The sequence below is a fragment of the Pogoniulus pusillus genome, chromosome 29 (assembly GCF_015220805.1).
Source record: "Pogoniulus pusillus isolate bPogPus1 chromosome 29, bPogPus1.pri, whole genome shotgun sequence".
Classification (NCBI taxonomy): Eukaryota; Metazoa; Chordata; class Aves; order Piciformes; family Lybiidae; genus Pogoniulus; species Pogoniulus pusillus.
Genome location: NC_087292.1, coordinates 1,626,840 through 1,648,857, shown reverse-complemented (window position 1 = coordinate 1,648,857; position 22,018 = coordinate 1,626,840). Strand labels below are relative to the sequence as shown.

The following is a 22,018-nucleotide window of genomic DNA, read 5'->3' as shown; positions in this document are numbered from 1 at the left end:
CAGAGCACAGCCAACCCCCCACCTCCTGCTCTTCACCTAACGGTGCTTCCTCTGATGTCAGAGCACAGCCAACCCCCCACCTCCTGCTTTGTCCTAACGGTGCTTCCTCTGATGTCAGAGCACAGACAACCCCCCACCTCCTGCTTTGACCTAACGGTGCTTCCTCTGATGTCAGAGCACAGCCAACCCCTCACCTCCTGCTTTGACCTAACGGTGCTTCCTCTGATGTCAGAGCACAGCCAACCCCCCACCTCCTGCTCTTCACCTAACGGTGCTTCCTCTGATGTCAGAGCACAGACAACCCCCCACCTCCTGCTCTTCACCTAACGGTGCTTCCTCTGATGTCAGAGCACAGCCAAACCCTCACCTCCTGCTTTTGACCTAAGGGAGATTCTTCTGCCCCTGTGTTCAGCACTGCTCAGGACACCCCTGCAGTGCTGTCTCCAGAGAGCTGTTGAGGTGCTGGAAGGTGTTTGGAGAAGGGCAGCAAGGCTGGGGAGGGGCCTGGAGCACAGCCCTGTGAGGAGAGGCTGAGGGAGCTGGGGGGGTGCAGCCTGCAGCAGAGGAGGCTCAGGGCAGAGCTGATTGCTGCCTGCAGCTGCCTGCAGGGAGGCTGTAGCCAGGTGGGGTTGGGCTCTGCTGCCAGGCAGCCAGCACCAGAAGAAGGGGACAGAGGCTCAAGCTGTGCCAGGGCAGGTCTAGGCTGGATGTTGTTAGGAAGTTGCTGTCAGAGAGAGTGATTGGCATTGGAATGGGCTGCCCAGGGAGGTGGTGGAGTGGCTGTGGCTGGAGGTGTTGCAGCCAAGCCTGGCTGGGGCACTGAGTGCCATGTTGTGGTTGGTTGGCCAGGGCTGGGTGCTAGGTTGGGCTGGGTGAGCTTGGAGCTCTCTGCCAGCCTGCCTGATTCTATGTCTCTATGATTCTAAGCGTCCTTCCTCCGATGAGGGCAGAATCCCCTCCCTCCTTCTCCATCAACTGTGTGTTCCAACAGCACTGCCGTGCCCGCGGTCAGTCTGCCTTAGCACACAGGACAGCCGAGGCAAACCGAGCGACCTGCACACGATTTTCTCTGGGCTTCTCTGAGGGCGCTCTCCACCTAGGTGCTTGAAACCACGGAGCTCCACGGCCCTGAGCGGAGCACTGCCCTTCCAGACACCCAGAGCAAGGTGTCCTGCTGTGCCCTGCACCGGTGTGGAGCCATCCCTGCCGGCTAAGCCCAAGCTCAGCTGGCGCCTGCAGGTGCAGAGCCTCACTGCGGAGCAGGCTCTGGCTCACACACAGCGCATGAGATGCTCGACAGTTACTCCTGTGTGCTGCCCGCTCCTTGGCCCCTGCTGTCACCGCGGCTCCTGGCACAGCCTGCGTGCTTGGCACGGCCGGTGGCGGGCGGGCTGGCACGGAGAGACCCTCGCTGCCGGGGGCAGCCTCTCCCCCCGCGGCGGCGAGGACCCGATATGGAAGCGCCGCCACGGAGCCGTCCCGCGGCCCGGGGCAGGGCGAGCGGCTCCGCACGGCCGTGCCCGCAGGCGGCCCGGGGCAGGGCGAGCGGCTCCGCACGGCTGCGGCCGTAGGCAGCCCGGGGCAGGCCGCGGGGCGGTCCCGGGGCGGGCCCTGGCTGCGGCGGGCCGGGGCAGGGCGGGGCGGGGCGGAGCGCAGGGCGGGCGGAGCGCAGGGCGGCCGAGCGGGGCGATGGCGACGGGCGGCGGGAAGGCGGCTCGCAGCCAGGCTTCGCTGAGGCGGCGGTTGCAGGGCTCGCAGGAGGCGCAGCACCGGCAAGCGGTGCTGGTGCGGAAGCTGCAGGCGAAGGTGGGGGACGAGGGCGAGCCGGGGGCGGCGGCGGGGGAGCTGCCCGGGGACCGGCCGCGGCGGCGGGGGGAGATGTTGAGCATCGAGCGTGCGGCCTCAGCGAGGTCCCCAGCCGGGGCCTTCCTCGGCGCTGCCGCGGGCGGGACGGCGCCGAGCCCGGAGCTTGGGGGAGGCTCCGGGAGCTGCCCTGCGCCGCCCGGGCCGGCGTGCTGCGCTCCGGGCCCCGCCGCTGCCCTGCCCTTGGCCGCCGGAGCAGGGCAGAGTCGCCGAGCGTCGAGCCGGCGGCCCCGGGCAGAGGCAGCAGCTCGGGTCCGGTTCGCCCGCGGAACTGCTGACGGCGAGGAGGGTGGCAGAGGTGGGCAGAGGGTCGGGGTAGAGGCTGCCCGTCCCGGATCGGTGCCCGGCAGCGCTGCCTGGCTGCGTTGCCTTCTGCGGCTGAGCAAACACCCACGCTCCGCAGCGGCTGAGCAGGGCCGTGGGCAGGCTTCTCCTGCTGGGTGCTAAAAAGCAGCTTTGAAAGCTCCTTCCACTGACCTAAGCACCCTCTGAGCTTCAAGCCCCTTGGGAATACCGACCTGGGGCTCGTGGTGGGCATGGGCCGGGCATGGCTGCCTGAGTCTGTCTCATCTGCGGCTGGAGTGTGAGCAGCAGCACAGGGAGGGGATTCTGCCCCTCCAGTCTGCTCTGCTCAGCCCTCACCTGCACCACTGCCTCCAGCTCTGGGAACACAGCACAAGCAGGACCTGGAGCTGCTGCAGAGGCTCCAGAGGAGGCCAGCAAGAGGAGCAGAGGCTGCAGAAGCTGTGCTGTGGGGCCAGGCTGGGAGAGTTGGGGCTGTGCAGCCTGGAGGAGAGAAGGCTGCAGGGAGAGCTGAGAGCAGCCTTGCAGTGCCTGGAGGGGCTGCAGGAGAGCTGGGGAGGGACTCTGCACAAGGGCTGGCAGTGGCAGGCTGAGGGCCAATGGCTTTGAGCTGGGAGAGGGGAGAGGGAGAGTGGAGCTGGGGAAGAGATTGTTGAGAGTGAGGGTGGGGAGAGACTGGCACAGGCTGCCCAGGGAGGCTGTGGAGCACAGAAGCACCCAATGTGATCTTTGATCCCATTGGGTGCTTCTGTGCTCCACAACCTCCCTGCAGGTGTTCAGCACCAGGCTGAATGAGGCCTTGAGCAGCCTGTGCTGGTGGGAGGTGTCCCTGCCCATGGCAGGGGGTTGGAACTAGCTCAGCTTTAATGTCCCTTCCCACACAAACCTGCGCTCACTCTGCTTGCTACTGTGATCTGCTGAACAGGTAGCACTATGTGTAGAAGAAACCCTGCCTCAGTTTCTTTACTGTTACATAAAGTGATGCCTCTCTGTATCCTAATAGCTTCTTGTTTCAGCAGCACTGAAATGCTTTGGGGTGTAAATGCATAGAGAGAAGCTAATGAAGGAGGAGCTGAGCCTGTTGCAAGCTGGATTTGCTCATTTGCCTTCTGTTTGTCCTTCCAGTTGTTGCAGTACCAGACTTGGTGTCGAGAGTTGGAGCAGCAGCTGGAAGCAGGAGGGGTGAGTGTGTGGGTTGCTAACTGAAGGCAGTGTCCACAGTGTTTGTTCAGTCAGAGAGAGCTCCCCAAAGCCACCACAGAGGACACCAAGATTTTGCTGTCTGTGGGTTTCAGAAGTGTCCTGGGTTCAGCTAGGATAGGGTTAACTCTTTTTCACACGAAGTGGTGTCCAAAGGGCTCAGTGCTGGGTCCAGCATCTTCCCTGAGGACCTGGGTGAGGGCACAGGGTGTTCTCAAAGCCAGCTTGCTGGTGGCACAGAACTGGAAAGTGGTTGGCATCCAGTGTGACTTGGACAGGCTGGGGAGTTGAGTAGAGGGAACCTGCACATGGGGTGGAACACAAGCACACACTCGTGCAGATCAGGGGCTGAGCACCTGGGAAGCAGCTCCGTGGAGAGGGACACCAAATCACACAGAATGGCTTAGGTTGGAAGGGACCTCAAGGGTCAGCCAGTTCCAACCCCCTGCCACAGGCAGGGACACCTCCCACTAGAGCAGGTTGCTCAAGGCCTCATCCAGCCTGGTCCTGAACACCTCCAGGGAGGTTGTGGAGCACAGAAGCACCCAATGTGATCTTTGATCACATTGGGTGCTTCTGTGCTCCACAACCTCCCTGGGAAACCTGTGCCAGTCTCTCACCACCCTCAACCTGTGCCAGTGTCTCACCACCCTCAACCTGTGCCAGTCTCTCACCACCATCAACCTGTGCCAGTCTCTCACCACCATCAACCTGTGCCAGTGTCTCACCACCCTCACTGCAAACAACTTTCTCCTAACATCCACTTTCAATCTCCCCTCTGCCACTCCATACCCATTCCTCCTCCTCCTCTCATCACCAGACCTTGTCAGTAGTCCCTCCCCAGCCCTCCTGCAGCCCCTTCAGATCCTGCAAGGCCACTCCATGCTCTGCTTCAAGCCTGCTCTTTTCCAGCCTGCACAGCCCCAACTCTCTCAGCCTGTGCTCACAGCAGAGCTGCTGCAGCCCTCTCAGCATCTTGGTGGCCTCCTCTGCACTGGCTCCAACACTTCCATGTGCTGCTTGTGCTGGGGGCTGCAGAACTGCCCCCAGGAGTGCAGGTGGGGTGTGAGGAGAGCAGAGGCAAGGGGCAGAATCCCCTCCCTTGCCCTGTGCCCACACTGCTCTGGCTGCAGCCCAGCACAGGGTTGGCTCTCCTGCTGCACAAGAAGTTCTGCCTGGGACAGCAGTGTGCCCTGCTGAGCAAGAGGGCCAATGGGATCCTGGAGGGCATTAAAAGTGTGGCCAGCAGGTCATAGGTGATTCTCTTCCCCCTCTACTCTGCCCTGGTGACACCACAGCTGGAATATTGTGTCCAGTTCTGGGCTCCCCAGTTCAAGAGAGATAAACATACACTGGAGAATGACCAACAGAGGCTGTGAAGATGATGAAGGGACTGAAATATCTGAGGAGGAAAGGCTGAGAGCCCTGGGGCTGGTTAGTCTGGAAGAGAGAAGGCTGAGAGGAGATCTTGGCAATGGTTACAAATATCTGAGGGGTGGGTGTCAAGAGGGTGCCAGGCTCTTGTCAGTGCTGTCCTGTGGCAGGACAAGGAGCAATGGACACAAACTGGAACCCAGGAGGTTCCACCTCAGCATCAGATGAAACCTCTTCGGTGTGAGGGTGCTGGAGGCCTGGAGCAGGCTGCCCAGAGAGGCTGTGGAGTCTCCTGCTCTGGGGACTTTCAGGACCTTTCTGAATGCATTCCTGTGTGCCCTGCCCTGGGTGATGCTGCTTTGGCAGGGGTTGGACTGGATGATCTCCAGAGGTCCCTCTCAACCCAGTCAGTGATTCTGTGATTAAGATGACAGGAACCACTGCCAGGAGAGGCAGCTGAGCCAGCCACTGGGGTGTGCAGTGCCCCATGTCATGCCTAAGGCCTCTGGGGTGGCTGCTGACATGGGCAGCAGGGGTTGGCTAAGCAGATCCTGCTTTATATTTACTTCTTAGCGTTATTCCTCCTGCTGTTCCTCCTTTGCATTCTGTTCAGATCTCCACATCTCAGCCTGAAGCCTTTTGCATTTTGCTCCCAGTTTCTCCTTCCCACCCCACTGGGGAGCAGTTGCATGAGCAGCTGGTGGGGCTCAGCTGCCAGCTGCACCTAAACTCTGACAAGAAGCAGGTTTGCTTCTCAGCCTTTTGTGCAATTCCCATTCCTAGAGCATCCAAGAGTGCCAGGAATGCCCAGCCAGGAGGGTTCCAGTGTTGTCAGAGGGGGTTCTTGCTGGAGTCAGTGTTGTGCTAGGGCTCAGGACAGGGCTCTGCTGCCTGTTTGGACGTTGCATGGCTGGTTGTGAGGAAGAGTGGGGTGAAGCACAGTGTTGTGGGAGGTGGCAGTGCTGGGGTTCAGCATGCAAAGCTGGCTCTGTGCTTGCCCTTCTGCCTCACAGCTAAAACAAACCTAGGGAGCAAAGTAGAGGAGAGCATTCCCTGGCTTCAGGTGGGCACTCCTGGTCATGAGCTGAGGATAGCTGCACTGGACAGCTACTCAGACTCCCTTCCCCTCTCTTACTCTCTGTAGTTAGGACACTTCTTGTGCCTGGAAGAAGCTGTGACCTCCTGAGATGCTCAAGAGGTGGAAAGGAAAGCAGGGGATGGTAGCAGTGGTGGAGGGAACACAGGATTTGACTAAGTATTTGCTTTCTTAAGGGATCCTTGCCAGGCAGGTGGGAGGCCACTGAAGAGCACAGCCTGGAGAAAGCCTTACTGCACTTGGAAGAGGAGCAGCAAAGGTAGAAGTGTTCCCTCATGTTGGCTCATGGAAGTGAGGGAAAACCTGTCAGTGCTGCCTGCTCTGCCCAAGGGAGCTGGGTGAAAAGAGGAAGGCTCACAGGCTCAACATGAGGAGGAACTCCTTGGCTGTGAGGGTCATGGAGCCCTGGCACAGGCTGCCCAGAGAGTTTGTGGAGTCTCCTCTGGAGCCTTTCCAGCCCTGTCTGGATGTGTTCCTGTGTGACCTGCACAGATTCTGTGGTCCTGTTCCAGCGAGGAGGTTGCATTTGAAGACCTCCAAAGGTCCCTTCCAACCCCTAACATCCTGTTCTGTGGTGTGCTGGCAGTGTTGTGTGCTGTTTTAAAGAGGAGGACTGAGCTGGGTGACCTCCAAAGGTCCTTTTCTAGCTTAAGTCATTCTGTGATTCAGTAGGTGAATGGCTTGGGGCAATGCTGGAGAGGGTCATCAGACAGCAGGAAGGGGAGGGAAGATGTGGGAGACATCAGAGCTGATGAGGAAAGGGGAAGGGGCAGCAAGAAGCTGGAGCTGGGAGCTGAAGGCTCAGCAGGGATTCTCACCAGTGGGTGAGCCTTGGTTATTCCTAGCAAGCACTCAGCTGGGGAGCAGAGTCAGAGTGAAGGGAGCTGCAACAGCAGGAGCAGTGTGGGCAGCAGGGCAAGGGAGGTTCTTCTGCCCCTGTGCTCAGCACTGCTCAGGACACCCCTGGAGTGCTGTGTCCAGTTCTGGGCTCCTCCATTGCAGAGAGATGTTGAGGTGCTGGAAGGTGTTTGGAGCAGGGCAGCAAGGCTGGGGAGGGGCCTGGAGCAGAGCCCTGTGAGGAGAGGCTGAGGGAGCTGGGGGGGTGCAGCCTGCAGCAGAGGAGGCTCAGGGCAGAGCTGATTGCTGCCTGCAGCTGCCTGCAGGGAGGCTGTAGCCAGGTGGGGTTGGGCTCTGCTGCCAGGCACCAAGGGACAGAAGAAGGGGACACAGTCTCAAGCTGTGCCTGGGGAGGTTCAGGCTGGATGTGAGGAGGAAGTTGCTGGCAGAGAGAGTGATTGGCATTGGAATGGGCTGCCCAGGGAGGTGGTGGAGTGGCCGTGGCTGGAGGTGTTGCAGCCAAGCCTGGCTGGGGCACTTAGTGCCATGTTCTGGTTGGTTGGGCAGGGCTGGGTGCTAGGTTGGGCTGGCTGAGCTTGGAGCTCTCTTCCAGCCTGCCTGATCCATGATGCTGTGGTCAGGGGTGCTGCTGTGGGCAGAGTGGTTCGGTGACTTCTTTGCTGCTTCTCCCTCTCCAAGGTGTGAGAACCTGGCAGAAGTGAACTCTCTCCTGCGGGCACACCTGGAAGAAGCCAGGGAGGTGAACTCCTCCCTCAAGGAAGACATTGGGAAGCTGACAGCAGATTGGATGAGGGCCCGGGAGGAGCTGGAGCTGAAGGAGAGCGAATGGCGCAGCGAGCGTGAGGTGAGCAGGGGCTGCAGGCACCTCGGGCACGGTGCTGGAGGCAGGGCAGTGCCTTTGGGCTGGCATGGGGAGCTTGCTGAGTGGGCCTGGGGCTGCACTGAGCAGGGGCAGGGCTTTGCTTTACCAGTTTGTGGCCATTGGCTTGAAGCAGCTTTGCAGTGTGAGCCTGTGGTGAGGGAGGATACTGTGCTGATGTCCTCTGCAGTCAGGAGCTTCAAGGTCACAGCATCACAGAACTGGCAGGGCTGGAAGGGCCTCAATGATCATCCAGTTCCAGCCCCCTGCCACGGGCAGGGACACCTCACACTACATCAGGCTGCCCACAGCCACAGCCAGCCTGGCCCTGGGCAACCTGTGCCAGGCTCTCAGCACCCTCATTCTGAACAACTTCTTCCTAAGGTCTAATCTTAATCTCTCCTCCTGTAGCTTGGATCCATTCCTCCCACTCCTATCCCTGCCTGACACCCTCAGAAGTCCCTCCCCAGCTTTCCTGCAGCCCCCTTCAGACACTGCAAGGCCACAGTAAGGTCTGCTTGGAGCCTTCTCCTCTGCAGCCTGCACAGCCCCAACTATCTCAGCCTGTCCCCACAGCAGAGCAGCTCCAGCCCTCTGCTCATCCTCCTGGCCCTGCTCTGGACACCTTCCAGCACCTCCAGACCTTTCCTGTCCCAGGGGCTCCAGAGCTGGGCACAGTGCTCCAGGTGGGGTCTGAGCAGAGCACAGCAGAGGGACAGAATCCCCTCCCTCTCCCTGCTGCCCACACTGCTCCTGCTGCAGCCCAGGTCTGGTTGCTCTCTGGGCTGCAAGTGCACACTGCTGGCTCCTGCTGAGCTTCTCCTCCACCAGCAGTCCCAAGTCCTTCTTCCCAGGGCACTGCCTGGCACTGCCCAGCCTGTATTGGTGCCTGGGATTGGCCCCTGCCCAGCTGCAGGACCTTGCATTTGGTCTTGTTGAACCTTGTGAGGTTGGCCTGTGCCCAGCTCTGCAGCCTGTCCAGGTCCCTCTGGATAGATCCTTCCCTCCAGCTGTTAGCTGCACCTCCCCAACCTTTATGGTTCTCTGATTTAGTGGGCATGGTGGTGTTGGGTTGGTGGTTGGTTGGGTGGCTGGTTGGACCTGGTGGCCTTTGAGGTCTTTTCCAAGCTGTATCATTTCATGCTGAAGGGCAGTGGCTGGAGGCAGGGCTGTGAGGTGGAGCAGCAGCAGCAGGGTGTGCTGGTGGAAGACCACACTGCTCAGGCTTGCTGTTGCTGTGCCCTGTGGGGCAGTCACACAAGAAGTCTTCTCTTTTGAATAGCTCTTAAATCTCCACCCAGTCGTTCTGGAGGCTCCAGTGGAGGCTGGGCAGCTCTGTGTGCTTTCACATGCAGAGCAGGTGACACTAGACCAGGACAGACCTCCCTTCCCAAAAGCCTGTTGGAAGGAAATCTGACACTGCTCCTGCAGGGGCTTGGGTTTGTTTGCCTCCACCAGGGCTGTTAGACACCCTTGTCGTGCAGGGTGGTGAACCAGGATCAGCCCTGCTCGTAGGCAGCCCTGCAGGAGGAGTCTGGATGGGCTTTTCTTTGAAGGGAAGGGCTGCTGAAGTGGCTTCTGTGCTGCCTGAGCTCTCATCTGCAAGATCAGGGCCAGCTCAGCCACAGGGTGCCAGAGTGCCAGGCTGGAAGGGACCCCAGGGATCAGCTGCCCCAAGCTCTCCAGGTGCCAGCAGAGCTGCCAGGAGCTGCCCCAGCACCCTGCCAAGCTGAGCCTCCCAACTGCCCAGTGCAGGGCACTGCACTGCTGCCCCTGGCAGGAGATCCCAGTGCCTGCCTGTGCTGATGGGAAACATTTCCTGCTGCAGTGCAATGGGAATGTCCCCAGCAGCAGCTTGTCCCCAGCAGCCCTTGTCCTGCCCATGGCACTGCTTGTCCTAAGGGAGTCTCCATCCTGCTGGGAGCCTCCCTGCATGGCCTGGTCCATGGTGATGCACCAGGCTGGCTGAGGCTGTGGGCAGCCTGCTCTAGGGTAGGGTGTCCCTGCTCATGGCAGGGGGGTTGGAACTAGATGCTCCTTGTGGTCCCTTCCAACCCTGACTGATTCTATGCTAAGGTCTGCCCTGAGCCTTCTCTTCTCCAGGCTGCCCAGCCCCAGCTCCCTCAGCCTCTCCCCACATGGCAGAGGGCTGCCTGTGCTCTGAGCACTCTCCTGGCCCTTCTCTGGACACAGGGTTTGTGTTCCCAGGGAAAGGCAGAAGGAAAGGTCCAGAGAGTGCTGGGAGCTGTAACTCTGCCAGGCTGCCCCTCCCCTGGGGGAGCAGGGGACCCTTGTGGGCTTCAGAGAGGTGATGGAGATGAAGGAGTTCTGACTTCTCTGAGCCCATCTTATAGAACCAGAGAGTTGGAACTTGTCCCCAGCAGCCCTTGTCCTTCCCATGGCACTGCTTGTCCAAAGGGAGTCTCCATCCTGCTGGGAGCCTCCCTGCATGGCCTGGTCCATGGTGCCAAGGTCTGCCCTGAGCATTCTCTCCTCCAGGCTGCCCAACCCCAGCTGTCTCAGCCTCTCCTCACATGGCAGAGGACTGCTAGTCACAGAATCATAGGTTTAGGTTGGAAGGGACCTCCAAAAGTCATCTTGTCTGACCCCTCTGCAGCAAGCAGGGGCATCCCCAGCTCCATCAGTCCCACTCTTGTGGCCCTTCTCTGGCCCCTCTCCAGCCTGGCACCTGTTGGGTAGAGCGAGTGCTTGGTGCCCCAGCTGGCACTGTTGGTAAAGGAGCCTGGGGGATGTTGGTTGTCCTCTCTCCAGCCTGAAGGACCTGTGCAGTGCCAGCAAAGGCTGAATGGACTTTGCTTCTTGTCTTGGTTCAGCTTTATGACAGCCATCTGAGGGGTGAACACAAACGTCTGCTCAGCCTCTGGTGCCAGGTGGTGACCTTCCGGCGCCGCTTCCTGGAGATGAAGACTGCCACTGACCGGTGAGGACAGCTTCAGTTCAGGCAGGCTCCAAGTCACTTCAGCTGTGACCAGAGAGGTGACTTCTCCCTTGGCAGCCCAGAGCAGTGCTGCAGGGCAGTCTCAGAAGCAGTTTCTTTGGGGTTGGCTTTCAGGTAAATCCGAAGGGGCAGCAGCAGGGCAGAGCCTGTGGTCCTGTTCAGTATCAGCATTGATGGTCTGGGCCAGGGGATGGAGTCCAGCATCAGTGAGTTTGCAGATGGCACCAAGCTAGGAGCAGTGTGGAGCTGTTGGAGGGTAGCAGAGCCCTGCAGAGGGACCTGGCCAGGCTGCATGGGTGGGCAGAGGCCAATGGGATGAGACTGAACAAGGCCAAGGGCAGGGTTCTGCACTTTGGCCACAACGACCCCAAGCAGCACTACAGGCTGGGGACTGAGTGGCTGAGAGCAGGCAGGCAGAGAGGGAGCTGGGGGTGGTGGGAGAGAGGAGCTGAAGAGGAGGCAGCAGTGCCCAGGTGGGCAGCAGAGCCAATGGCATCCTGGGCTGGCTCAGGAGCAGTGTGGCCAGCAGGACAAGGGAGGTTCTTGTGCCCCTGTGCTCAGCACTGCTCAGGCCACCCCTGGAGTGCTGTGTCCAGTTCTGGGCTGCTCCATTGCAGAGAGCTGTTGAGGTGCTGGAAGGTGTTTGGAGCAGGGCAGCAAGGCTGGGGAGGGGCCTGGAGCACAGCCCTGTGAGGAGAGGCTGAGGGAGCTGGGGGGGTGCAGCCTGCAGCAGAGGAGGCTCAGGGCAGAGCTCATTGCTGCCTGCAGCTGCCTGCAGGGAGGCTGTAGCCAGGTGGGGTTGGGCTCAGCTGCCAGGCAGCCAGCAGCAGAAGAAGGGGACACAGCCTCAAGCTGTGCCAGGGCAGGTCTAGGCTGGGTGTTAGGAGGAAGTTGCTGTCAGAGTGATTGGCACTGGAATGGGCTGCCCAGGGAGGTGGTGGAGTGGCTGTGGCTGGAGGTGTTGCAGCCAAGCCTGGCTGGGGCACTTAGTGCCATGGTCTGGTTGGTTGGGCAGGGCTGGGTGCTAGGTTGGGCTGGCTGAGCCTGGAGCTCTCTGCCAGCCTGGCTGATTCTATGACCTGTCAGAGCTGGGTTTAAAGATGAGCTTGGCCATGGTGAAGTTTCAGCACATCTTGCCTCTCCTGTCAGCTTTTGCTGCTGCTGAGTGCTGTGCAGCTGCCAGGGGTGGTGCTGTGCTTTGCTCAGTTCTTGCTTTGTTCTCCTGCAGGGATTTGTCAGAGCTGAAGGCAGAACAGATGAGGATTTCTGGAGCTATTCTGGTAAACTGCTCCCACCTGAACACTGGCCTACAGCTCTGGGAGTCACTCACCCTGGGGAGATCTGTCCTGAAGGATCAGGCAGAGCAGCCAGAGGGTCAGCCAGTAAAGCAGGAGGTGCAGGAAGTGATGTGCTTACAAGTGCAGGAGGATCTGGAGAAGAAGGAGCTCCAGGACAGGTAAAGGTGGTTGTAACTCTGTATGAACAACATTGTCTGTTGTGGCTGCTTCTTGGATTCACAGCTGGGCTGTGTTCACTTGAGAAACAGACACAGCCCTCCTGTGCAGCCCTGCTTCTGTCCCCAGCCCAGCTCCTGCCTTCAGTGGGCTGGAAAAGCCCATCTGGCTGGTAGGAGCTCTTCTGAGTAAGGCAGAGCTGGAACAGAGATTGCACATTGCAGTGTGTTCACTGCTGACTGGGTGGGAACTTGAGACCAAGGTAAAGAAAGAGCTCTCTGTGTCTTGTGCAGGCCTTCTGTTATCCAGGGCTGTGCTGAAGGATCACAGATCCCAGGATGTCAGGGCTTGGAAGGGACCTCTGGAGATCTTCCAGTCCAATCCCTGCCAGAGCAGGAGCAGAGAATCCAGCACAGGTGGCACAGGAACACATCCAGACAGGGCTGGGAAGACTCCAGAGAAGGAGACTCCACAACCTCTCTGGGCAGCCTGTGCCAGGGCTCTGGGACCCTTCCAGCCAAGAAGTTCTTCCCCATGTTGAGCTGCAGCCTCCTGTGCTGCAGTTTATGCCCACTGCCCCTTGTCCTATGCCAGGGTGCAACTGAGCAGAGTGTGCCCCCTCCCTCCTGACCCTCAGCTGTTTATAGACATTGCTTAGATGCCCTCTAAGTCTTCACCAGACCAGAAAGGCCCAGGGCCCTCAGGAGCTGGGAAGGATTTGCCCAGGGCCATCCTCAGTGCTGTAGCACCTCAGTGCTGGCAGTGCCTTGCAAGATTGAGTGTGGGAGGCTCTTGGGGCCAGAACTCTTTGGCAGCATCAAACACATGGCCTTGTGGTGGAGAACTCTGCCCTGGCTGTATGTTGTGGGTTGATCTGTCCCTGCTGTTCTTCTGGGAGCTGCTTAGCTCTTTGGGGGGTGCTGGAATGGCACAGTGCCCTTCTCTCCTCAGGGTGGTGGAGCTCTCAGCCTTGCTCGTGCAATCTGAGCGGCAGAACGAGGAGAAGGAGCAGGCCCTGAGGACACTGAGTGACACCCTGCAGATTCTGGTATGTTGTACCTCCCCTTTGCTCTCCAGCACAGAGAAGTGTGGCTTCCTCCAGAGAATCAGAGAATTGGCTGGGCTGGCAGAGCCCTCTGAGGTCATCCACTTCAACCCCCACCATGGCCACCAAACCCTGGCCCCTGGTGCCATGGCCACACAGGTCTGGAACACCTCCAGCCATGGGCACTCCAGCAGCTCCCTGCAGCCTCTGCCCATCCCTCACCACTCTGGCACCAAAGACATTTGTCCTCCTCTCCAACCTGACCCTCCTCTGGCTCCATTTCAGGACATTTCCTCCCCTTCCATCCCCTGACCCCAGGCAGCAGAGCCCAACCCCAGCTGCCTGCAGCCTCCTCTCAGGGAGCTGCAGAGAGCAATGAGCTCTGCCCTCAGCCTCCTCTTCTCCACACCAACTCCCCCAGCTCCCTCAGCTGCTCCTCCCCAGCCTTGTTCTCCAGACCCTTCCCTACCTTTGTTACCCTCCTCTGGTCCTGCTCCAGCCTCTCAATGTCCTTCTTGGGGTGAGGAGCCTAAAACTGAGCCCAGGATTTGAGCTGTGGCCTTACCACTGCCCAGCCCCAGGCCACGATCGCTGCCCTGCTCCTGCTTCCCACACCAATGCTCTTCTGCCTGTGACTTTTAACCTTGGGAATCCAAGTTCCTTGGCACTGACAGCTTCATAGCAGCTGCAAAAAGTAGCTGTTGTTTTTTCTCCTTAGCTTTAGGAAGGAAGGAAATAGATCTGGGAAGGAGTTCCCTGGAATCACTAGGGCTGAGGCCTGTTGGCATGAGGATGCTGCTGAGGGTGGGAATAGCACAGAGGGCAGCAGCTTTTTCCTGCCTACCCTTTCCTTATTCTGTTCTCAGGAAACAAACCAGTCAGAATTTGAAGCCTCATTGACTAAAAGTGCCAAAGAGGAGAACCTTTCCCTCCAAAAGCTGATAAAGGCTATAACTGAGGTGAGTACAGAGCTGGGACCACATCCCTGCAGATCTGATTGACCAGGGCTCAAAGTAGGCAGCAGATGGATGTGTTCTGTACTGCCTAGCAGCTGCTCCTGACTGCTTCATTGTTCCACCACCCAACCCCTGCGTTGTCACCCTGCTCCCGTGACACTCCAGCTGGATCAGGACAGGTTTCAGTACACCTTTGCCCTCATGGTTCTGCTGAGCAGCCTTTCACAGTCAGTTCTCTGCCCTCATGCCCTCGTGTTTGTCCTGCTGTGCTGCTGCTCAGTGGTGATCAGCAGGAGCTTCTTCATGGCTGCTTCCCAGTACTGATAGATTCCTGCTCCCTTCCATTGCTCTTTCCAGTGATGATCTGGTGCTGGTGCTTGTGTCTGTGGTTCTAAGAAGCTGAAAGGGACCAAAGCCATTTCTTGAGGGCTTCAAGAGAGCATTCAGCCTGCAGCCACTTCACACTTTGCTTCTTCTTCCTAGTAGCTGTGTTCAGAACCCCCTAGAGTGCTTGTAGCCACGGGAGCAAAACTTCTGTGCTGCCTGAAGGAAGGAGAGATTGGAGCTTTTCATAACTCTGGGGTGAAGTGGAGGACAAAGGGAGAGCCAGGCAGAGAAATGCAAGCAGGTAGGGCAAGGAGTAACAGCTTGCTGTGGGCTTCCAGATGGTGTTGGATGGCAGCGGCGACGCTGACGGTTCCCAGCAGGCAGAGTCCAGCAGCAGCTTCCCTTCCTGTCTGAGCTCCCTTGGTGCAGAGCAGGCATTTGTCCTGGTTCAGGAGGCACTGGCAAAGAGGCAAGGAGCAGCACGGGTGAGAACTCCTGCTTGTCTTGCCCACTGGCTACAGGCTCAGCTGCTAATGCCTCACTCAGCTGCAGATCTTTCCACTGACTTAGTTTCTTACTACCCTTGGCACCACATTGCCTTGCCAGTCTCACCAGCTCTGTCTCACTGCTTTTCTCTCCTTGGTCTCCACCCCCCATCACAGCTTTTGCCTTCAGGTGAGCTGTTTCTCTGCTTGCTGCTTCTTCCAGCTATCTGGAGCCTTCCTCCCTGCTTTCCTAACTGCTGGTTTGTGCTCTTCCCCTGCCCCCTCCTTGCAGGCCCTAAAGGAAGAGCTCTTTGCCGCCAAGAACTCTGTCAGTGTCCTGCTGCAGCAGCACAGCCAGCAGGAGGAGAAGTGCAGGAAGCTGCAGCAGAGCCTTGAGCAGCTGGAGGAGGAGTGCAGGACAGCCAGCAGCCAACGGCAGCACCTCCAGGCTCTGGTAGAAACGCTCCGGGGGTGAGTGCTTCCTGCTGCCTTCTGCAGCCAACCTGCCCAAGAGCAGGTGTTAGGGGCAGACAGCTCACCTGCCCTGCCACATCTCTGCCCCTGCTTGGCACTTGAGCATCCTCCTGCCACTGCTTTTCATGCTCTGCTGGCTTGGAGCTTCAGAGCAGGCTTGGCATACAAGATGCCTCCCCCTTGGCATCCTGCTTCTCTGACTTCTCGTCTTTGGGTGCCCTTTCCTGGCCACTGCTTGTCACTAAAGGAGGCAGAAGTCTAAGCCTGCCTTCCTTGCTCTTCCCTCTTCAGTTACCTTGTGAGGGGAAGATAAGATTAATGTGCCCAGTTCTGGGCCCCTCAGCTCAGGAAGGACCTCAGGGAGCTGCTTGAGAGAGTCCAGCACAGAGCCCCAAAGCTGCTGCTGCAGGCAGTGAACATCTTCCTGAGGAGGAGAGCCTGAGGAGCTGGGGCTGAAGCTTGCAGAGCAGGAGCCTGAGGGCTGCCCTCATGCATGGCTCTAAAGCTGTGCAGGTGAGAGCCAGGAGCTGCAGCCAGGCTCTGCTGGGTGGTGCCCAAGGGCAGCACAGGGGCAGTGGTGGCAGCTGAGGCAGAGGAAGTTGCATGGAAGCAGGAGGAGGAATTTTTCTCTGTGAGCCCTGGAGCAGGCTGCCCAGGGGGGCTGTGGAGTCTCCCTCTGGAGATATTCAGAACCCACCTGGATGTGTTCCTGTGGGATCTGGTGCAGGTGACCCTGCTCTGGCAGGGGTTTGGACTGGCCAAGCTGTGGAGCTCCCTTCCAGCCCCTGACCTGCTGTGGCTCTGAAGATAAGTGTTTTTCCTTACTGTGCTCCTCACAACTCCATCCTGGAATGCTGCAAATGGGATCTGTGGCTCTTCAGGCCTCTGTCTAACTGCTCCTTGTCGCTGCAGTGACTGTGCAAGCCTGGAGAAGAGCAGGGAAGAGCTACAGCAGCAGCTCGAAGCAGCGGTGCTGGAAGCCTCACGCCTGCGTCAGAGCAACACTGAACTGCAGCTGAAGGAGGATTCAGCCCAGGGGGAGATGTTGGAGCAGCAACAGACAGTGGAGAGAGCTCAGCGTGACCAGGAGCTCCTGTGAGTGTTACAGCCTTCTGTGGGCACTGCTGGACCTCAGGAGGTGCCTCATGAAAGAGTTTCCTCTGCATGCTCAGTACTTTTAGCATCGAAAAGTGAGGGGAGCGAGTGGGCAGGTCTGGCTGCCTGCTGACACCCAGCACAGCTGCCTCCTGCCACCACACAGTCATCCCAAACCTGGCCAGAGGAGCTGGTGACAGGCAGAAGCTGAAACAAGAGAGGGCCAGAGCCATGAAGGCAGTCATGCAGCAGAGCAGGTTAACGCAGAGGGCTTGAGCAGATTCCATCCCTGGGCGTTTGGAAGGCCCAACTGAGCCTTGAGCAGCCTGGGCTGATCCCATAGCTGATCCCATAGCTGACCCCAGCTGCCTTGAGCTGAAGCTTGGGCTAGAGGCCTCCTGGGGTGCCTGTTAGCCTGACTCATCCTGAAACCCTGTGGTTACTGGGCTGGAAAGTGATGCACACCTCCCCAGGCACATTCCAGGCTCTTCCTTGGCTTCAGTGCTGAGAGCAAGAGCAGCTGTGGGAATGCTTCTGTGGACTGAAGGAGCCTGTCTGACCCAGAGGAGGACTTTGCAAAGTCCCCTCTCCAGTATGGCACACAGAATAGAGAGTGGGAGAGACCTCCAGAGGTCCTCCAGTCCAGCCTCCTGCCAGAGCAGGGTCACTCAGGGGCACATCCAGGTGGGGCTTGCAAGTCTCCATGAAGGAGACTCCACAGCCTGCTCCAGGGCTCCTGAACCCTCACACCAAAGAAGTTTCTCCTCATGTTGAGGTGGAACCTACTGGGTTCCAGTTTGTGTCCATTGCTCCTTGTCCTGGCACAGGAGAGCACTGACACGAGCCTGGCACCTTCTTGGCACCCACCCCTCAGGTATTTGTAACCACTGATCAGATCTCCTCTCAGGATGCTCTTCTCCAGGTTAACCATTCCCAGGGCTCTCAGCCTTTCCTCCTCAGACAGAAGTTCCAGTCCCTTCATCCCCCTCACAGCCTCCCTTGGACACTCTCCAGCAGATCCCTGTCTCTTGAACTGGGGAGCCCAGAACTGGACACAAGACTCCAGCTGTGGTCTCACCAGGGCAGAGCAGAGGAGGAGGAGGAGAACCTCCCTTGTCGTGCTGGCCACACTCTTCTTAATGCACCCCAGGTGCATATCAAACAGATGAGAGAGTGAAATGAAGCATCTGTGGAGCTGGGAGCACTTGAACTTCTTGGAAGCATCCTGTGGCCTCTGGGAGCTTGTTTGAACTTCTCAGTGGCTTCACCTGCAGCAGCTGTGGTCAGGAAACTCCAACACTCTTTAGGTGTCAGTGTAAAGCTGTTGGCAGTGATTTTACCTGCTGTTGTCTGGGACCAGAGTATGGGCAGGAGAATGTTTCTCATTAATAGCTGCTGTGTCTTCCCTTTGCTGGCAGGCTGAAGGACTTGGCTGCTCTGGAAGGGAAGCATTCACTGCTGCAGAGTGAGCTGGTGGCTGCGAGAGAGGCGCTGGAGGAATCCCATCTGCAGAGGGACCTGCTGCAGCAGGAGAAACAGGAGCTCACCACGGCGCTGGAAAAGGTCTGCTCACCTTCTGCCCGGGCAGCAGGTGTGGGAGGAGGAGCTGTGGCAGCAAGAGCACCACAGGGCTGGCAGCAGGAGGTGTAAAAGGTTGTCCTTGGGAAGCAGTGCCCAGAGGACACAGGCTCCTGGAGGTGGCTTCCTTGGAGCACTGAGCTGGGAGCGCACCAGAGGCACAGAGCGGGATCTGGAGCTGCTGCCTGCAGTCCTCACTTTCACCCTGCTCTTCTGTCTCCCCAGGCTGAGCAGGCAGTAGCAGAGCTGAGAGGGGCTCAGAACAAGCTGAGTGCTGAGAGAGCTGACCTGCAGGTTGCAGCAGCAAAGATGAGCAGCATCAGCGAAGCTCTTGCCCAGGACAAGGTGCAGCTGAACAAGCTGGTGCTGCAGGTGAGCAGAGCTGCCAGCCCTCCTGCCAAGTGGCCATCTGCAGCTGCTGCTTCTCTTCAGGCTTCTTGCCTGATGGGGAAAATGGTCCTTTCTCTGCCCAGGACCAGCATTCTGGGTGGTGAAGCTCAACTGCATTTTGTGTCCTTTTGTGATTGTAGCTGGAGCAAGAGAATGAGCTTCTGTCAGGTAAGGTGGATGAGCTGGAGAGAGCAAAGAGCTCTGAGCTGGAGAAGCTGGATTTATGTGAAAGAAAAGCTGAAGAGCTCAGTGCAGAGAAAGCTCACCTGGAGCAGCTGCTGGAGAAAGCAGAGCAGCAGCAGGAGGGGCTGCAGGTGGAGCTGAGGATACTGGCAGAGGAGAAGGCAGAGACCCAAGAGAAGTTCAATCAGGTGAGACCAAAACGTTGGTGCTTCCTGGGTGGGCTCAGTGAGGCTGTGCCTGCTGGATTTGTGCAGGGGTTGTTAGTTCAGAAGGCTTAGTTTGCTGCTGCTTGGAACAGTGTTGCTGCCTTGAAGCTCTTCTGCATTCTCTGAGTTGTCTTTTGTAGCTCTTTTAATCCATCTGCCTGTGTTGGCCTCTTGTGGTTTTTTGGCTGGTGATAAGCTGCTGGGAGGTGAGTGGGGCCTAAAGTCTCACATGCAGCAAAGGAAACAGACTCTTTAACTCAGAACCCCTTTTTTAAGGCAGCCCCCAGGGCTGCTTGTTGCTCTCTGAGCTTTTTTGCTGTGAAGTCTGCAACTTTCAAAACTTCTTTTGTCTGCTCTGGGGAGTGGGACAAAGCTGCAAGTCACTGCTGGCTCTCTGCTATTGCTGAGGCTGGGAAGGGCATCAGGGAATTGCTGAGGTTGTGTTTAAAGACATCTGGAGAGCTTTGTGGCTGGAAAGCTGCCTGTGGGAAAAGGATCTGGGGGTGCTGGGTGACAGCAGCTGAACAGGAGCCAGGCTGTGCCCAGGTGGCCAAGAAGGGCAGCAGCAGCCTGGCCTGGCTCAGCAGTGGTGTGGGCAGCAGGAGCAGGGCAGGGATGGTGCCCCTGGACTGGGTGTTGCTGAGGCCACCTCTCATATCCTGGGCTCAGTTCTGAGCTCCTCACTCCCAGAAGGACAGTGAGGGGCTGGAGCAGGGCCAGAGAAGAGGAACAAAGCTGGAGAAGGGTCTGGAGAACAGCGCTGGGGAGGAGCAGCTGAGGGAGCTGGGGAGGTTGGGGTGGAGGGGAGGAGGCTGAGGGCAGAGCTCATTGCTCTCTGCAGTTCCCTGAGAGGAGGCTGCAGGCAGCTGGGGTTGGGCTCTGCTGCCTGGGGTCAGGGGATGGAAGGGAAGGAAATGTCCTGGTAAATGGTGGCAGCCCCAGCAGGGCCTTGCAGATGGCTCCCATGCTAACAGTGTGGTTTAGTTTGGGCAATTAATGAGGCAGGAGCTATAAAATATGAGTTCATTTTATTTCTGCCCTGCCCACTTTATACAAATGAGTTACATTTGGGCACTAATTGGGTGGGGGCAATATTCACAAGGATGCTTATGAGCAACTGATGAGCTGTAACAAGGCCAAGTGAGACAATTAACTTCACAGGTAGGTCAAGCCCAAAACATCAGGGCTAAGCTGGTCTGGAGCATAAGGCAGAGCAAAACACATTGTCCAAGAGCAGTGAGGCAGCAGCAGCACAGACAGAGGCAGAGGAGGGAGGCAGCAGCAGCACAGACAGAGGCAGAGGAGGGAGGCAGCAGCAGCACACAGGGAGGCAGAGGAGGGAGGCAGCAGCAGCAGACAGAGGCAGAGGGGGGAGGCAGCAGCAGCAGACAGAGGCAGAGGGGGGAGGCAGCAGCAGCACACAGGGAGGCAGAGCAGGGAGGCAGCAGCAGCACAGAGGGAGGCAGAGGGGGGAGGCAGCAGCAGCACAGAGGGAGGCAGAGCAGGGAGGCAGCAGCAGCACACAGGGAGGCAGAGAAGGGAGGCAGCAGCAGCACACAGGGAGGCAGAGCAGGGAGGCAGCAGCAGCACACAGGGAGGCAGAGAAGGGAGGCAGCAGCAGCACACAGGGAGGCAGAGCAGGGAGGCAGCAGCAGCACGCAGGAAGGCAGAGCAGGGAGGCAGCAGCAGCACGCAGGAAGGCAGAGCAGGGAGGCAGCAGCAGCACACAGGGAGGCAGAGCAGGGAGGCAGCAGCAGCACGCAGGAAGGCAGAGCAGGGAGGCAGCAGCAGCACACAGGGAGGCAGAGCAGGGAGGCAGCAGCAGCACACAGGGAGGCAGAGCAGGGAGGCAGCAGCAGCACAGACAGAGGCAGAGCAGGGAGGCAGCAGCAGCACGCAGGGAGGCAGAGCAGGGAGGCAGCAGCAGCACACAGGGAGGCAGAGCAGGGAGGCAGCAGCAGCACACAGGGAGGCAGAGCAGGGAGGCAGCAGCAGCACACAGGGAGGCAGAGCAGGGAGGCAGCAGCAGCACAGACAGAGGCAGAGCAGGGAGGCAGCAGCAGCACACAGGGAGGCAGAGCAGGGAGGCAGCAGGACGACTGCTTGCAGCTCAGCTCCACTGATGTTCCTTACCCAGGGACAAAGGCTCTTTGGCTGCAGAGAGTCACCAGTCAGATGGCATTTGCCAAGCTGGCCATATTAGGTGACCCCAGGGCTTGCTCACCCTGATCTGGGCAAGACACCACCAAGTACCTGAACACCTGTGGGTCCCTGTTTATCACTTTGGGAGGGGTCATAGTGGCCTGAGCCTTTGTTTGCCTCCTGCCCTTGCCTCCCCCATCAGCAGACGGATGGGGCAAGCCAGGGCATCTAATAGGCCTGTTGGCCTGCCAGGACACCCTGCCAGTGGCTTTAGGCAGCCCAAGGTACTGGTGCAGCACACAGCAGCTGCTCCTGGCCCTTCAGCCCCGGGTGCAGCTGGTTCAGCAGTGGCACTGGCACTGGCTGCCTCTGCACAGATTCACAGCACAGTAGGGGTTGGAAAGGACCTTTGAAATCGTTGAGTCCAACTCCTCTGCCAGAGCAGGATCATAGAATCAAGCAGGTTGGCAGAGAGCTCCAAGCTCACCCAGTCCAACCTAGCACCCAGCCCTGCCCAACCAACCAGACCATGGCACTAAGTGCCCCAGCCAGGCTTGGCTGCAACACCTCCAGCCACAGCCACTCCACCACCTCCCTGGGCAGCCCATTCCAATGCCAATCACTCTCTTTGCCAACAGCTTCCTCCTAACATCCAGCCTGAACCTGCCCTGGCACAGCTTGAGACTGTGTCCCCTTGTTCTGCTGCTGGCTGCCTGGCAGCAGAGCCCAACCCCAGCTGGCTACAGCCTCCCTGCAGGCAGATGCAGGCAGCAATGAGCTCTGCCCTGAGCCTCCTCTGCTGCAGGCTGCACACCCCCAGCTCCCTCAGCCTCTCCTCACAGGGCTGTGCTCCAGGCCCCTCCCCAGCCTTGCTGCCCTTCTCCAAACACCTTCCAGCACCTCAGCATCTCTCTGCAATGGAGGAGCCCAGAACTGGACACAGCACTCCAGAGGTGGCCTGAGCAGTGCTGAGCACAGGGACACAAGAACCTCCCTTGTCCTGCTGCCCACACTGCTCCTGAGCCAGCCCAGGATGCCACTGGCTCTGATGCCAACCTGGGCACTGCTGCCTCATCTTCAGCCTACTCTCTACCAACATCCCCAGCTTCCTCTCTGCCTGGCTGCTCTCAGCCACTCTGACCCCAGCCTGTAGCTCTGCTTGGGGTTGTTG

At 58.7% G+C, this 22,018-nt stretch overlaps 1 protein-coding gene across 4 annotated transcripts in view; it reads left to right on the top strand.

Moving 5' to 3' along the window:
• Nucleotides 1-1,667: 1,667 nt before the first annotated feature.
• The window catches only part of CEP250 (centrosomal protein 250), a 45,890-nt gene continuing 25,539 nt past the window's right edge, over nucleotides 1,668-22,018 (top strand). For 2 of the 4 annotated variants that reach the window (XM_064168078.1, XM_064168077.1), the window contains exons 1-14: nucleotides 1,668-1,806; nucleotides 3,292-3,348; nucleotides 6,013-6,095; nucleotides 7,373-7,538; nucleotides 10,388-10,494; nucleotides 11,741-11,968; nucleotides 12,918-13,014; nucleotides 13,878-13,970; nucleotides 14,633-14,779; nucleotides 15,072-15,250; nucleotides 16,166-16,348; nucleotides 17,767-17,911; nucleotides 18,152-18,298; nucleotides 18,457-18,687. In XM_064168078.1, the coding sequence (XP_064024148.1) occupies nucleotides 1,690-1,806; nucleotides 3,292-3,348; nucleotides 6,013-6,095; nucleotides 7,373-7,538; nucleotides 10,388-10,494; nucleotides 11,741-11,968; nucleotides 12,918-13,014; nucleotides 13,878-13,970; nucleotides 14,633-14,779; nucleotides 15,072-15,250; nucleotides 16,166-16,348; nucleotides 17,767-17,911; nucleotides 18,152-18,298; nucleotides 18,457-18,687 (1,980 nt within the window). In that variant the 5' untranslated portion in view covers nucleotides 1,668-1,689. The remainder of the gene's footprint in view (nucleotides 1,807-3,291; nucleotides 3,349-6,012; nucleotides 6,096-7,372; nucleotides 7,539-10,387; nucleotides 10,495-11,740; nucleotides 11,969-12,917; nucleotides 13,015-13,877; nucleotides 13,971-14,632; nucleotides 14,780-15,071; nucleotides 15,251-16,165; nucleotides 16,349-17,766; nucleotides 17,912-18,151; nucleotides 18,299-18,456; nucleotides 18,688-22,018) is intronic. The other 2 variants (XM_064168079.1, XM_064168080.1) reach the window with 2 other exon arrangements.